We start from the raw sequence: 13,485 nt of genomic DNA on the forward strand, positions 1-13,485 counted from the left end.
TCAAACCCCAGTGTTTGGGGAAAATATTAGAAAAAATAGGAAGATTTGTGATAAAGTTGATCATTTTTGCCAAACTCCTCACAGTTAAAAATATATATTATTATAGGGGAATAACATTGACTGGTAACATTCATTTACAGTTTTCAGATGAAGTTTTGAAATGCCACATTTAATTAGAATAAAGTGTACACACTGTTCCACCTGATTTCAAGCACTCAGACTTGCTTCTGAATCAGATCCTATGAGATGTTGCTTCTTGATTATGATGGAGAGAGATTGAGCTGTCAGCAGTGATAAGTCAGAGGAACTCATGTGTAGTGTCTGCCCTGAGGTAATGCCTTTATGAAAGAAATTTAAAGAATATTTACTTAAAATCCAACTGTTGCTATTTACATAGAAAGAAAAAAAACAGAATAAAAAAAACTATTGCATTCCAGAGGCAACACTTGCACTTCCGGTTTGAAGCTGATTTGAAAAAGTTTGCTGAAACGTTTGACAGTATATGAGAATTGGACACAGTAACTCCTCCCCCTCCACGTCCAAACAGGAAGTACCCGTCGGTTCACGAAAGAGAAAATCCCATAGACTTCTATAGAGAAATTAACCGTTATTATTACTCAGTCGTCAGAATAACCATTCTTGCTCTGATTCCTCTTTTTAAAAATTCTTGCAAAACCATTTTTTTTAAATAATATATTTTCTTTATTGCAAGTTATTCAATCACATGCCTCAGTAAAAGCAGGTCTGGTTTCACCTCAAACATTTGAAATGCTTGATTGACAGATTCTCCCTTAGCCCGCTGTCAATGGAAGGGGTGTGGCTTTCCAACAAGCTCACTCCTGATTATCAAGAGCGGTTGCCATAGAAAGTCCAACTTAGACAGACTTGGACTATCACTGCTTACTAAAATCATCTGGTTCCAACATGGCAACATGGATATTGTGGAAAAATGGAGACTGAATTGACTTCATTTTGTTGGAACCAGAGGTAACCAGAGGTATGTTCCAAGAATTCAGTGCTAGTTTTAGATTTTATAAGGATTTATTGAGATGGATCAACTTGTTCTAAGAAGGTATTCTCATTTTGTTCATATGTTGTTCTAAAATAAGCAATTTCCACCTATTGCACTAATTTTTTGTCCCTGTAATCAAAATCAACTTCATTTAGTTCCATATAAACTTGAAATATATAAAATATTTTTCTAAAACTAGTAAAAAAAAAAAAGATTATTATTGGGCTGTAAAACATTTAATTTGAAGGAATTCTATCTAAAAAAAATAGCGTATTTAGTTTTTTTTCTTTTTGAATGCTTGTGTGGAACTCCTCATTTCTGGATTTCTTGTCTGCAGTGGCAGATAATTTATTACTTTTTAGTGATTTTCGTCTTAAGATAAGTTTTATTTTACCAGTTTTTGCAGTGTTGCTTTAAAATTTATTACTTTCATGAAAATGATCGTTTGTACATTGAAACCTTTTCAAATACCAAACATGTTGTGTGTCAACACTGGATTATTCTTCACATTTTCATTTTTTTTAGAAGTGCTTTTAAAATTTAAATTAAATTTTTTTAGTTGCATATTATTTTTCTGATTAACAAGAATCAAGAAACTTGCAAATACAATCCTTAAGCTGAAATATATCTGAGATAACACATGGAGGACCGGTTTAGTGTGCTATCCTAAAATGTGTGCCATCTCCCTCTGGCCCTCCATATGAACATGTCCCAGAGTGCCAATAACTTAGCGTAAAGAAGAACCACTGCCGTTTCTTATCTCTCATTTTGCTTTATTTACAGCAATTTGGTTCTAAAAATAGAAAAAGTGTGCTAAACCTGTAGCTATGGAAGCAGGAATAAATCCCGCTAAAACGCCTCCCATACAGACGTGCAAAGGACCTCTGAGCAGCCACCTGTGATAATAGTGAAGTTACATAACAAGGTTCCCAGTCTGCATGTGTGAACCTTGTGATCTAATGTTCTCCATCACGGCACTGAAGCCCTACATTGTGTGGGAATCAGCAGAGTACCTGTTGCTGGCTCAGACCGAAGGACTCCTGAAAAAAAAATAAAAAAAGACGCTTTTGGGCGCCATTAGTTGACGTTCTCCACCAAATACAATAGGCTGGTGATGATCACACACAGGCTATACAGCAAATCACCCTTTGAAATCAGAGGCTGCAGGAAAAAACAGCATTAAAGGGAAAGAAGAGAGGGTTCCTGCTCTGATGAATCACTGGTGTAAAACTGGGACTGAGCCAGTCTGGCTGTATTTAGAAACTTCTCACTCCTTCGGCCCCCTCCCTAACTAATTGTCATCTCTTTTTGTGCTTCACTGATGGCTGATTCTTTGCAAAGATGTGAAAAAGAGAAGCAGGCACTCAGATCTGGGGATAATGTCACATTGGAAGCTGTCAAGTGTAACAGTAAAATGCTTATGGTGGCAGTGACTGAAAAAGTCTGCTCCCAGAAATAACTCGAGGGGCGGTACTGGAATATTTAAGCTTTACAGGGAAACGAACTATTAATCACAGTCAATCCAATTGTTTTTTTCCTTCAGGAAAAAATACTCACCCTTTGCTAAAATGACTGGGTAGCTTAAACTAAACAGATATAGGAATTTTAAAGCAAATTTACAAGGTTTACAAGAGTTAACTGACACATTTTGAGCATAAACTTGTACGATTAAATCCTTTTGTTAAAAAAGGAATAGTGGTTTATTTCAAAACAGCAAAGATGTCAAAGGAAATGTGTCAAATGACCCTCATCTGACGGGAGAATATAGGGGCGTGAAAAGTGATTTCATGCATAAAAATATATTAGTAACACAAGATACGATAGTAAAATAATTATCAAAAATTTCCTACTAAAACACATTATAATGAGTTTGTTCCTTTACTTGGTAAAATACATAATTAAGTAAAATTGTTGTAATTTATCATATCAAATGTATTTCTTTCAACAGATAATAGGTTTGAACTATAGACTTTTACTTTAACACATAAACATGTGCAAGTGCCTGTTGGCAATAGAAGTAGGTGTATCATCTACTATATATACTGTAAGTCAGCAACACGATGTGTTGTTTATTAAATCAACGTAATGAAGCTGTGCTGTGTAGATATGTTAACACTTTAGAATGCACTCCGCATTTTGCCCTGTATTTAGTAGTATTTTTTATATAAATAACATACGTTTTTGTACAAAAATGGTTGAAACTGTGAACCAAGAGGTGGAAAACTTGAGAGATGATGGGTTACATAGAGAAAATGTTTTTTTTTTCATTACTAAGAGTAATTACATCATAATAGAGAATGTAAAATGATGCTGCAACAAATAAAAATGGCTGTAGCTTAATGTTTCTTCTTCTTTAACTTCAGAGATCTGTCTAAAAATTGTAAAAATACAGCAACTTCGAGAAAATGTTACCATCGAACTCATATTTTTGTTGTAAACATTATCTGTAACAAGCTAGAAAAGCTGTTCCTAGGTCTAGATGAACCTCATATCTTTTAGTTTATCTTTTACAGGCCCTACCCCCCAAATTATAAAAGAATTACTAAATAGTTACAAAATGATCATAGAGTACTTTTTAAAAATGGTTATTTATGTTTTCTGACATCTTAGCTCAAAATAATTGCAATATTTGTACATACAGTGTGGGGGTTATACACTACAAAGTAAGTTAATATTTTAGCTTTATGCTAGCTGTTTTGGCTAATTCAGATTTTTTTTTAGCTTTTTCTGCTAATTTGGCACGTTGCTAATATTTCAGCTGGCTATCAGCTTCAGTGTTTTCAGCTATGAATTTAAGCTATTAATCTATTGCAGGTAATGTTAAATGTCCAGTTATTAAAATGTTTTAGTGTTATTTTTTTCTTGGAAGATTACAGAAATGAATGATGTAAAATTTTGCTATGTGTGGCTTTCTGGAAAACCATAAATCTTTATGTTCAGGCTGTGATTGTAACACTTTTTCTGTTAGACTACAAACCGACCCGGCCCCACATCAGAGAAGAAAACAGTTATGTGGCTAGAAAAAGTTTGGGACCCCTGTTCTAAGGCCACAGAGTTGTTAATAGAAAAGTAAAGCAACTAGTAGTGAATTACTTTTTAAATGAGGGAATGAGTAAAATGTTTTAATTACAATTCCTTCAGTAACTTAACTAATCAGTTACTCTGTAAAAAGTACTTTAAGTATATCACATTTTTCACAGAATACCTGTGTAGTAATTACTTGGTGAAACACAGGCTGAATTCTGTTAGTAGTTGGATCCAGACTTTTTCTTTTGTCTCTGATCCAAATTGTTAATTAGAAAAGGAAACCTTATAATTATCACCCACCAGACTTTTGTTTACTTCTGTCTCGCTGCCGAATCGCTTTTGCAAAAAAGTGTTATAAACAACAAATAGGTGCTGAATATGCTAACTGGAGTGCAATTTTTGGTTTATTGTGCAGAGAATCTGGAAGATCTTTGTGATACAACTAAAAAAAGTTGGTTTGTGTAATTTTCAACTAGCATAAAGTATTGACTTGTATATTTTGTTGTATGATAAAGAAAGCAGATACTTTATTTAATCCTCTTGGTACTACTGCAGTCATCTTTCTCTATGCAAATACTACAAAGTGACCATTGCAGTAAAACTGTTTATAAATCAACATGTGGACGAAGAGGAAACCTTTTCATCACACGAGCTTCATGACGCAAAATCCTCGCGATTGTTTCCAAAGCCTCCTCTCCTCATAATGCCGCCTCCATCAACTCCTGATTGAAAATGATGGCGTTCTGATGGCCTGCTTGTGTTCCCTGAATGATGTGTCTCTTCATCAAGTTGTTGTCAACTGGTAGTGCCGTGATGTGGGAGGGAGAGCGAGACGGCAAGATATGGAGAGGAATAAAGGAGAGGAGGAGAAAAGAGATGGGGAGGGAGGCTGCAAATGGCAGCTTCTGTGACACCACATGAAGCAGGGAGAGAGAGAGAGGGAGGAGAGGGGAGAACAGCAGTCCTGCTAGATCAGATTGCAAAAGATTGATAGAGAGAGCTGTTCAGAGGCAGCTTTTTTTTAATGCAAAGGACAAAGTTGTTGGAAAATAAAAGCTTGAACGCGAGAACTGAAGAAACAGCCAGAAAACATGGAGATACTTAAGCCTTTGCTGGGAAAGCTCTAATTATAAAAGCTCCACACCTGTTTGCAAGCTTGGCAGCACGGCACTTTGGTTCTGATGGGATTTCTCTGGATCAGAACCGCTTGACCAAAAAAAAAAAAAGAAAATCTCCTGAGATCTGGCAAGAATGAAGAAATTCAGAGGACTGTGCTTTGATCTGAAGATGATGAAGAGGGTTCCTTCTGGACTCGAGGAGTAGCTGTAGTGACCAAGACAAAAAAAAAAATGTCTCAGTTTGGTTAACAAAAGGACACAGAAGACGCCGACGTAGAGCTGTCCAGGCTGGATCACGACCGGTGAAGGTAAGCGGAGGACAGAAAACTTTATTTTAAACCTGTAGCACGGCAGTCAGATAGTCAGTGACATTCTGTACTTTTAGGAAATGGCCAGCTGAGGATTATGTGGACTGTCAAGTAGTCTCTGAAGAGCATAGTCACTCTCATTATGGTGAAATAGTGCACTCATCTAATATTAGACATTCATAAATCATTTGAACAGAGAAATCAGGGACTGAAGGCTTGGTAAAAAATGAACCGATGATGCTGAGGTGTAATAAATGTGAAAAATCAGAGGATAGTATGCTGCCATTTCTACAAGTGTTTTCTTATTTTAATGCACAATTCTTAACGTTTTTGATCTCAAATTGATGTTGGTTAAGTCATAATATTTAACAGTAAAATGTGAGGTAAAGTTGTTTTAAAAAATAGTAATTCTTCTAGCAAAATTAGCATTAGAGTTATAAAATAAAGCTTTACTTTTGAAAATCCACCTTGTCTCAACAAATGTAATCACCAGATTCATAAATCAAGTCAGTGCAAGCAAATATTTGCCATGATTCCAATTAAGTTTCGACAAATAACTAATAAAAGCAAAAGGCTGTGCAGGTGCAAAACGAGAAGTGTAGTGTGTAAAAATATAGAAACCAACAAATTTAAAAAAACACACAAAAATAACACAATGCAGCAGTGATTGATGGAAAACATATTTTAATTGCTTCTCACAATACGTTATTTTACCAAAAGAAATGCCAAGAAAGGCTTCAGGTAGGCCAAACAGGTTATATGTGTTAGGATAACAGCTTTTGACACCTATAAACTTATAAATCCACCGTAGAAATAAGCAAAAATGTCTGTTATTTAAAGTTTTATCAGTTTGGATTAACAGTGGAACAGCCTGAAATAGCTTTTTCCCACAGAAGATGGCCTACATATGGATCCGAACAACCTCCACGGTTGGACATTGTCTGGATTCAAATCCGACTTTTTTTGTGTGCCACTTACAGCCTGTGAAATGTCAAGCACCAATTACTGCATTACACTTAGCGCGACAGCAAAGTGTTTTGCAAAATAGGACGGCGTGCCTTTAGTCCTAAGTGGTGTTAGTCTCTGCAGAAATATACATGTAGGTCACTCGAGACCAGGTGAGATCCATGTGGTGAGCTGCAGGAACATACAGTGACACCTGAGCCTCAGTTATTTCTTCACAATGACCTCGGGAGGTGGGCTGGGATCATCATTCCTCGGCAGCTCTGTCTCTGACAAGCTTGGAGTGATTCCCCTCAAGACCTCGCTGTTCCTCACAATCCTTTCCTTTACCGTGCACACCCGATTACTTCTTCTGTTCTCTTTAATCAGTGCTGAACTCGTTCTCTTGCCTTCAGCGGCCCCTCACAACTCAACAGCAGGTTGCATAAGGCCAGATGAATAGAGACATTTACCTGTAGTTGTTATAAGAATTGGGAACAAGAGTTCAACGTCAGGATTAGAGTTAGGTCAGTTAGATAAAAAAAAAATTAAAAATCTTACAGGCCATATTTGTGGTCTTTTATAGCAACTTTTGCTAAAAGTTTTCAGACTTTTCATGCTTTTATTTGTCATTTAACTGCTTTTCTCAGTTAAGGTTCCCAATTGTTCTATTCCTTAAATTAATTACCCTTATATTCATCTTGTAAATGTAATATTTTAGCTTTAGAGAGTGAATTATTGAAGAGTTTATACTTGAAAACACAGGAAAATTGTCACGTTTGTCCAGGATGTAGCCTTCCTTGACACTTTTTGTCCCTCCTGTTTCTCCGTCTACTCCTTGTGTGAGCTAAAATTCGTCTTTTTCCACCTGTGTTTGTACACTTCAGTACCAGTCCACGGTGCAAACCGATTTTCTGTTCCTTTGCTTCAGACTAAGTCCCATCTGACCTTCATCCTCTCAGACAAGTCCCTAGTGCCAACAGTTAGATCTTCCCTTTGAGAGATTCTCCCCAAACCTTCCTGAAAAACTAAAGATAAGCAAACTTCCTTATAGTCTCCTCAGAAGAAATGCAAAATTTCTTTTTCCTTCTCAATCAGTGGATTCTACCCTCAGTCTGCCAGTGTCCCGTCCACAAGTCTAATTTATAGTCATCAACTACAAAAACTCTCATTTGTTTTGACTCACTCACATTTATTCTGTGCAGTCTCTTTTGTATCTTTCAGTTTCCAGTATTTCTGAAAGAAAAAGCTGTTGTTTATCTAGTTTTCCAACTTCACTTTTACAATGGTTAAAAGCTACTTCACAATAAATTAAATTTACTGTACTCAGCATTATCCCATTTTTTTAGATGTTTCTTATCCATCATTATCATTTTCATGCTACACAAATTAAACATCCACTCCAATCCTCTTTTGATCTGTTGTAACAGCACTCCCAGAAGTTTTTAATTATGATTCTATGTATCTTTAGCCAAAATAAAAAAAAAAATGAGTCGTTTTCGAGAACAAATTTTCTGCAGAGCGGCAAAAGTTTATTAAAAATGTACCTCTGAGTTATGGATGGGGTTGTTGAGTAAGCCCGCCCCCCCTTTCCATCATCCATATGTTTACTCGTTCTCCCTCTAGCTTACAGCCCTTCATTCCTGCAACAAATATTGGAGCTTTCTACTCATACAGTTTTGAGCCAAAGGCCATCTCAGATGAGGAAGTCGTACATGGATCTGGTCGTCTACAAGTGGATCCATTTCAATAGAGCGAAGCAGAAAGCTTATGGCCGCCAGTTGTAGCTTCCACGTCACACCTACACTTTTTTTGGTCTGCTCCCGATTCCAATTTGAATAAGTGCAATTTTAAGCTTTTCTATTTATATGTCCATCTTGAGAAAATGGCAACAAGAACATGTGAAAAACACGATAACCATGATTTTTTTTTTTTTCATTAGAGTAGGTTTTTAAGCAGTTGCTGCTCTTAATTCAAAATAGATTACAAAAAAAGTCTGGAAGCAATGCTCTTTTTTTGTGCTTTTCCCTATTCATAGTTGCCACATTAATCACACTTTACAATTGACAGTGGCGGATTTAGCATATTGGGGGCCCTAGACAAACAATAACATGGGGGGCCTCTGCAGTTGTCGTATTTATTATTTTTTAAAAATTCTAACTTAGAATGAAACATCAAATAACTTCGTCACTGGTCCACTTTTAGACAGTATTAATATAAAGAATGCAAATGTTTTGCTCAGCATTTAAAAACTGAAATCACACTTAAATGTTAAAGAAACATATTCTATAAACATAATTTTACTTGGAAAAAACATTAAATTTATTGAATGCAATAATTTGTTAACCACTCAGGAGAATGAAACACTTTAACATGATCAGTCTTAATCCATTTCCGTTGATTTGGGGTGTTTTTTAATGACTGAGTTAAATAATGGTGGACGTAAAATGTATTCATTAAATGTTCAGCTTGGATCGCCTAACTTTTCCAAATGGTGAGTCTGTCCCTCACAGTGGATTTGTGTGTGATTTAAGTGTGTGATTTCCCCACAAACGTCTGCATTAAACTTACATGGTTTCACCTTTTAGCATAAAAAAATGTTAATTTAGATTTACAAAAACTTCATGCAATATTTTTTAACTATCCCATCATAAGTTTTTTTTTTTTTTTTTTCTGGGAATACAATGAACATTTTCTGGAGCTGCATGAAATCCTTGAAACAGCTGAAATACAGTCAAAAACTTAAGTTCACATGCGTGACCTCTCTAATGCACAGTTGGAATTAGATAACTCTCAAGTAACAGAAAAATCTTTTTGCAAAGCCTAAAGCAATTATCTAATGACCACGATGATGGGAGGGTTTTTACTTTCATTTGAGCAGACATCTGACACTGCATGACCACAGTCTGATGTGAATTCATTGTCCTAGGACTCTTTTGGTGGAGCCTATAGAGTGTAACGTGACCAGCAAAGACGTAATAATTTCAATTATGTAACTTTGTCATTGTGTGATCCCAGCAGCCATTTTTATCTATGTATTAATTGAGTTAAAGTCAAGATATGAGTTCAGTGTTTTACTAACTATACTATAAGTTTGCTTCTCATCCTACTTTAAAAATTGAGAAAAGAGGTGGAATCGCTATTTTTAGCATTAACAACAGCTGTGCTCCGCTGGGATATGACGTCCTTTATTGTCATTTGGCATGGAAAGCTCGTGCAAAGATAAAAATAGCCGATTTAAATACAGTATGTTTTCTTGATATGGATACGCGTTTGACCCTGAGGGGAAACAAGTTTCCGATCCAGCCCCAAATCAGGAGAACTTCCACCTGAAAGAGTGCGAGTGGAGGGGGGGGTTAGTGAGTGGCAGACGGAGGGCCACATGGGATTTGAGAGCGCACATGAGTGAACCTTTTTTTTTTTTGTCTTCAGGGTCCAGATCAGACAGGCAAACACACAGCGTGGATTCGACCAGGCGATAAGAGCTATCTGCACCCAAAGGGACCTCGGTCCAGCTCCCGTGAGGAAAACTCTTTGACCCCCAGGACTGAGCATGCAGCCCACTGGTTAGGCTATATCATTCTGCTTTAATGAAGACATTAAACATATTCTGACAGAACCCAAAACTTTATTATGTGCCCTGTTTGGTCATTTTTGTGACCTAAAATTCTGCAATTAAAGGGAAAAAAAATCAAGGTGCTAAAGCAGCAAGAAATCCTCACTGTGTTTGTATGTGGCACAAGAGAGAGAGGCATGTATATATTTTTACTGCGTCTTCTTAGCATGATTAATAACACTGCAAACTGTACAGAATGAGGTCAAATAAATAAAGCCCTCTCTCCATCTCTGCATGAAGCATCTGGAATTGCATGTTCAATGAATCTGTGGTACTAACACAAGTCCCAGAGGAGTTTAAATACACACACACAACCGCCACAGTACTTTCCTAATATGTTGTAATAAAAACTTAAGCAAACGGAAGCCAACTAATATTGCGACACAGTTAATCCAGTAAACGCATAATGACTGGACGTTGGACTATAACCAGGAAGCACTGAAACTCATATTCACTTTGTTCCATAAATTTTAAATAAAATAATCTTTTTGCTATTTAGAATAAGACACCCTGCTTGACACAAGTGGACGGAGATGCAGTTAGCATCAAAAGACAAAAGGGAATTGGAAGAGATTGGAGTGTAAAGTGACCAAACACTGCAAGCATAAAAATATTGTCATTTTATCAGAATTTTTGTCAGTTTTTGTTCACATTAAATTTTTTTTATTTTATTCTATAAAATTTTTTGTATGGTGAGCTGCTGACACAGCCGCGCTTGAGAAAACATTAACCATAATCATAAAAAACTTAGCACTGGCTGCACAGGTTTTGATAATAACGCGCCAATAGTCACTTTCTTGTATTTTTACATGTTGGAATCAAGGTTGAGGAATATAGGTATTGCGAATATGCTAATGCAGCTAACATTTCTGACGTGGCTAACGTGTAGCGTGTCACAAACAAGTTTTGCAGTATGTCCAAATTCCTTCACTACGCATTATATAGTGAGTTTGCCATTTTGCAGTGTTGTCCGAATCTACATTTCCAAAATTGAGCGCCCCCCAGAAATTTCCCAGAAGTCTTTGCAATAAACCAGTGTGCATCGATGCTCACTACATTAGCAAAAATAGACCACAATGCATTGTGCTTGAACAATTTTTGTGGAAAAAAATGTATTTAATTGTAATTTTTAAATAAACTATCAATGGTTCCAACATATCAGAACACAGTGGAGTCATAAATAGAGGTCATAAAATGCTCGTATTGATCAGATTTTCACTTCATGAGATCGGTGACATCATACTTGCCATAAAAAAAAGAAATGTGAGCATGGTGTTCAAATTGCTTTTAAAATCCAGTGCACTAGATAGTCCTGCACTATATTTATTTAGTGGCTAGGAATTTGAGTGGGAATTCAGACATAGCCCTAAAGTCACTGTGAACACAATAAATAAAGTCTGACTGACTGATGGACTTATCTCTGACGATTTTGTCTCGTTTAAAGTTTCAATTCATCTTATGACACAAGTTTGAAAATATACCAATCGTTGATAATGTGTCTTAACATTCTTGACTGTAAAAATACAGTATGCAATTTTTGTAAGATGGAAGAGATATGTAAAAACAGACATACAACACTTTCATGAATAAGAGGCTTTTCTGGCAATATCTCTGATAATGTTCTGTGTACAATTTGACCATCCTGTCACTGACACATGATCTCTCCTGACACTCCACAGGGGCTGGATTCATGCACAGAGCTCCGTCTCTGCTCCCTAAATGACTCACTAAAAAGCTGCCTAGCCGGAGATCAAGCTGTGAGGGGGCCTTGATCGCACACTAGGACTCTGGGCCTGCCCTTCTGCTCAGACTCTGCAGCTGGAGGCCAAGTCAGGAGCATGAGCGTGGGAAGGATCAATCGCTACAGCATTGTGTCATCCGAAGAAGAGGGCCTCCGCCTCACTACCATGCATGGCATGAACGGCTTTGGCAATGGCAAGATCCACACACGCCGCAAGTGCCGCAACCGCTTTGTGAAGAAGAATGGCCAGTGCAATGTGCAGTTTGCTAACATGGATGATAAGTCACAGCGCTACATGGCTGACATCTTCACCACGTGTGTCGACATTCGCTGGCGATGGATGCTGGTGGTCTTCACCCTTGTTTTTGTCGTCTCATGGCTGGCCTTTGGCCTGGCCTTTTGGGTGATTGCGCTGCTTCATGGAGATCTGGACAACCCCGCTGGAGACGATAACTTCACTCCCTGTGTACTACAGGTCAACGGATTTGTGGCGGCCTTTCTCTTCTCCATTGAAACGCAGTCCACCATCGGTTATGGCTACCGTTGTGTGACAGAAGAGTGCCCCGTGGCTGTCTTCATGGTGGTCTTTCAGTCTATAGTGGGCTGCATCATTGACTGTTTCATGATCGGTGCGATCATGGCTAAAATGGCCAGGCCTAAGAAGCGAGCCCAAACACTCTTGTTTAGCCACAATGCCGTCATTGCCATGCGGGACGGAAAACTGTGTCTCATGTGGAGAGTTGGGAATCTTCGCAAGAGCCACATTGTGGAAGCTCACGTCAGAGCACAGCTCATCAAACCTCGAATAACCGACGAGGGGGAATACATTCCTCTAGACCAGATAGACATTAATGTAGGATTTGACAAAGGATTGGACCGAATCTTCCTGGTTTCCCCCATCACGATTCTCCATGAGATAGACGAAGAGAGTCCTCTATTTGGGATCAGCAAGCAGGACTTGGAGACGGCAGACTTTGAGATTGTCGTCATCCTGGAAGGCATGGTAGAAGCAACGGCGATGACGACGCAGGCTCGCAGCTCCTACCTGGCTTCCGAGATCTTCTGGGGTCACAGATTTGAGCCGGTCTTGTTCGAGGAGAAAAACGTCTACAAGGTGGATTATTCTCACTTTCATAAAACCTACGAGGTGCCGTCCACTCCACGCTGCAGTGCCAAGGACATGGTGGAGAACAAGTTCCTAGTACCTAACTCAAACACATTCTGCTACGAAAACGAGCTGGCTTTCCTAAATCGGGATGACGAGGAGGAAGAGGAGGACATGGGTGGCGGTAGCAGGCCGCTGGCGAATCTCAGTCCAGACCGGAGCAGCCGACACGAGCTGGAACGCCTACAGGCAACCAGGGCACTGGATCAAAGGTCATATCGCAGAGAGTCCGAAATATGACCCCTAAAAAAACTGACCTAGGTATAATAACTTTATCCAGGAGGTAAAAATGCAGAACAATGCAAAGTGCCATAGGATGACCACTGAGAAACACTAAATGACGAACACGTGGAATAAATGGTGTGCACAGCTTTGAAAAACATTTAGGAATGTCTAGAATCAAGGAAAAGGCCAGAGAAAGACCTTCTTCCTCTATAGAAACTTGAATTTTTTTCACATGGTCATTTTGAGTTAGGAGTGTTCAAGCTAATTCATCAACCTCTTTTGTTTAAACTTTAGGTGTAAATACCTTTCTTAGAAAAGCTACGTTTGTGTG

At 38.0% G+C, this 13,485-nt stretch overlaps 1 protein-coding gene across 2 annotated transcripts in view; it reads left to right on the forward strand.

The window, feature by feature from the left end:
• Nucleotides 1-4,660: 4,660 nt before the first annotated feature.
• The window catches only part of kcnj12a (potassium inwardly rectifying channel subfamily J member 12a), a gene marked incomplete in the record, with an annotated part of 12,971 nt that continues 4,146 nt past the window's right edge, over nucleotides 4,661-13,485 (forward strand). The window contains 3 exon segments of one of the 2 annotated variants that reach the window (XM_024285762.2): nucleotides 4,661-5,465; nucleotides 9,840-9,973; nucleotides 11,703-13,485. In XM_024285762.2, coding sequence (XP_024141530.1) covers nucleotides 11,862-13,169 — 1,308 coding nt within the window. 2 annotated transcript variants of the gene reach the window in all.

The sequence above is a fragment of the Oryzias melastigma genome, linkage group LG19, assembly GCF_002922805.2.
Source record: "Oryzias melastigma strain HK-1 linkage group LG19, ASM292280v2, whole genome shotgun sequence".
NCBI lineage: Eukaryota > Metazoa > Chordata > Actinopteri > Beloniformes > Adrianichthyidae > Oryzias > Oryzias melastigma.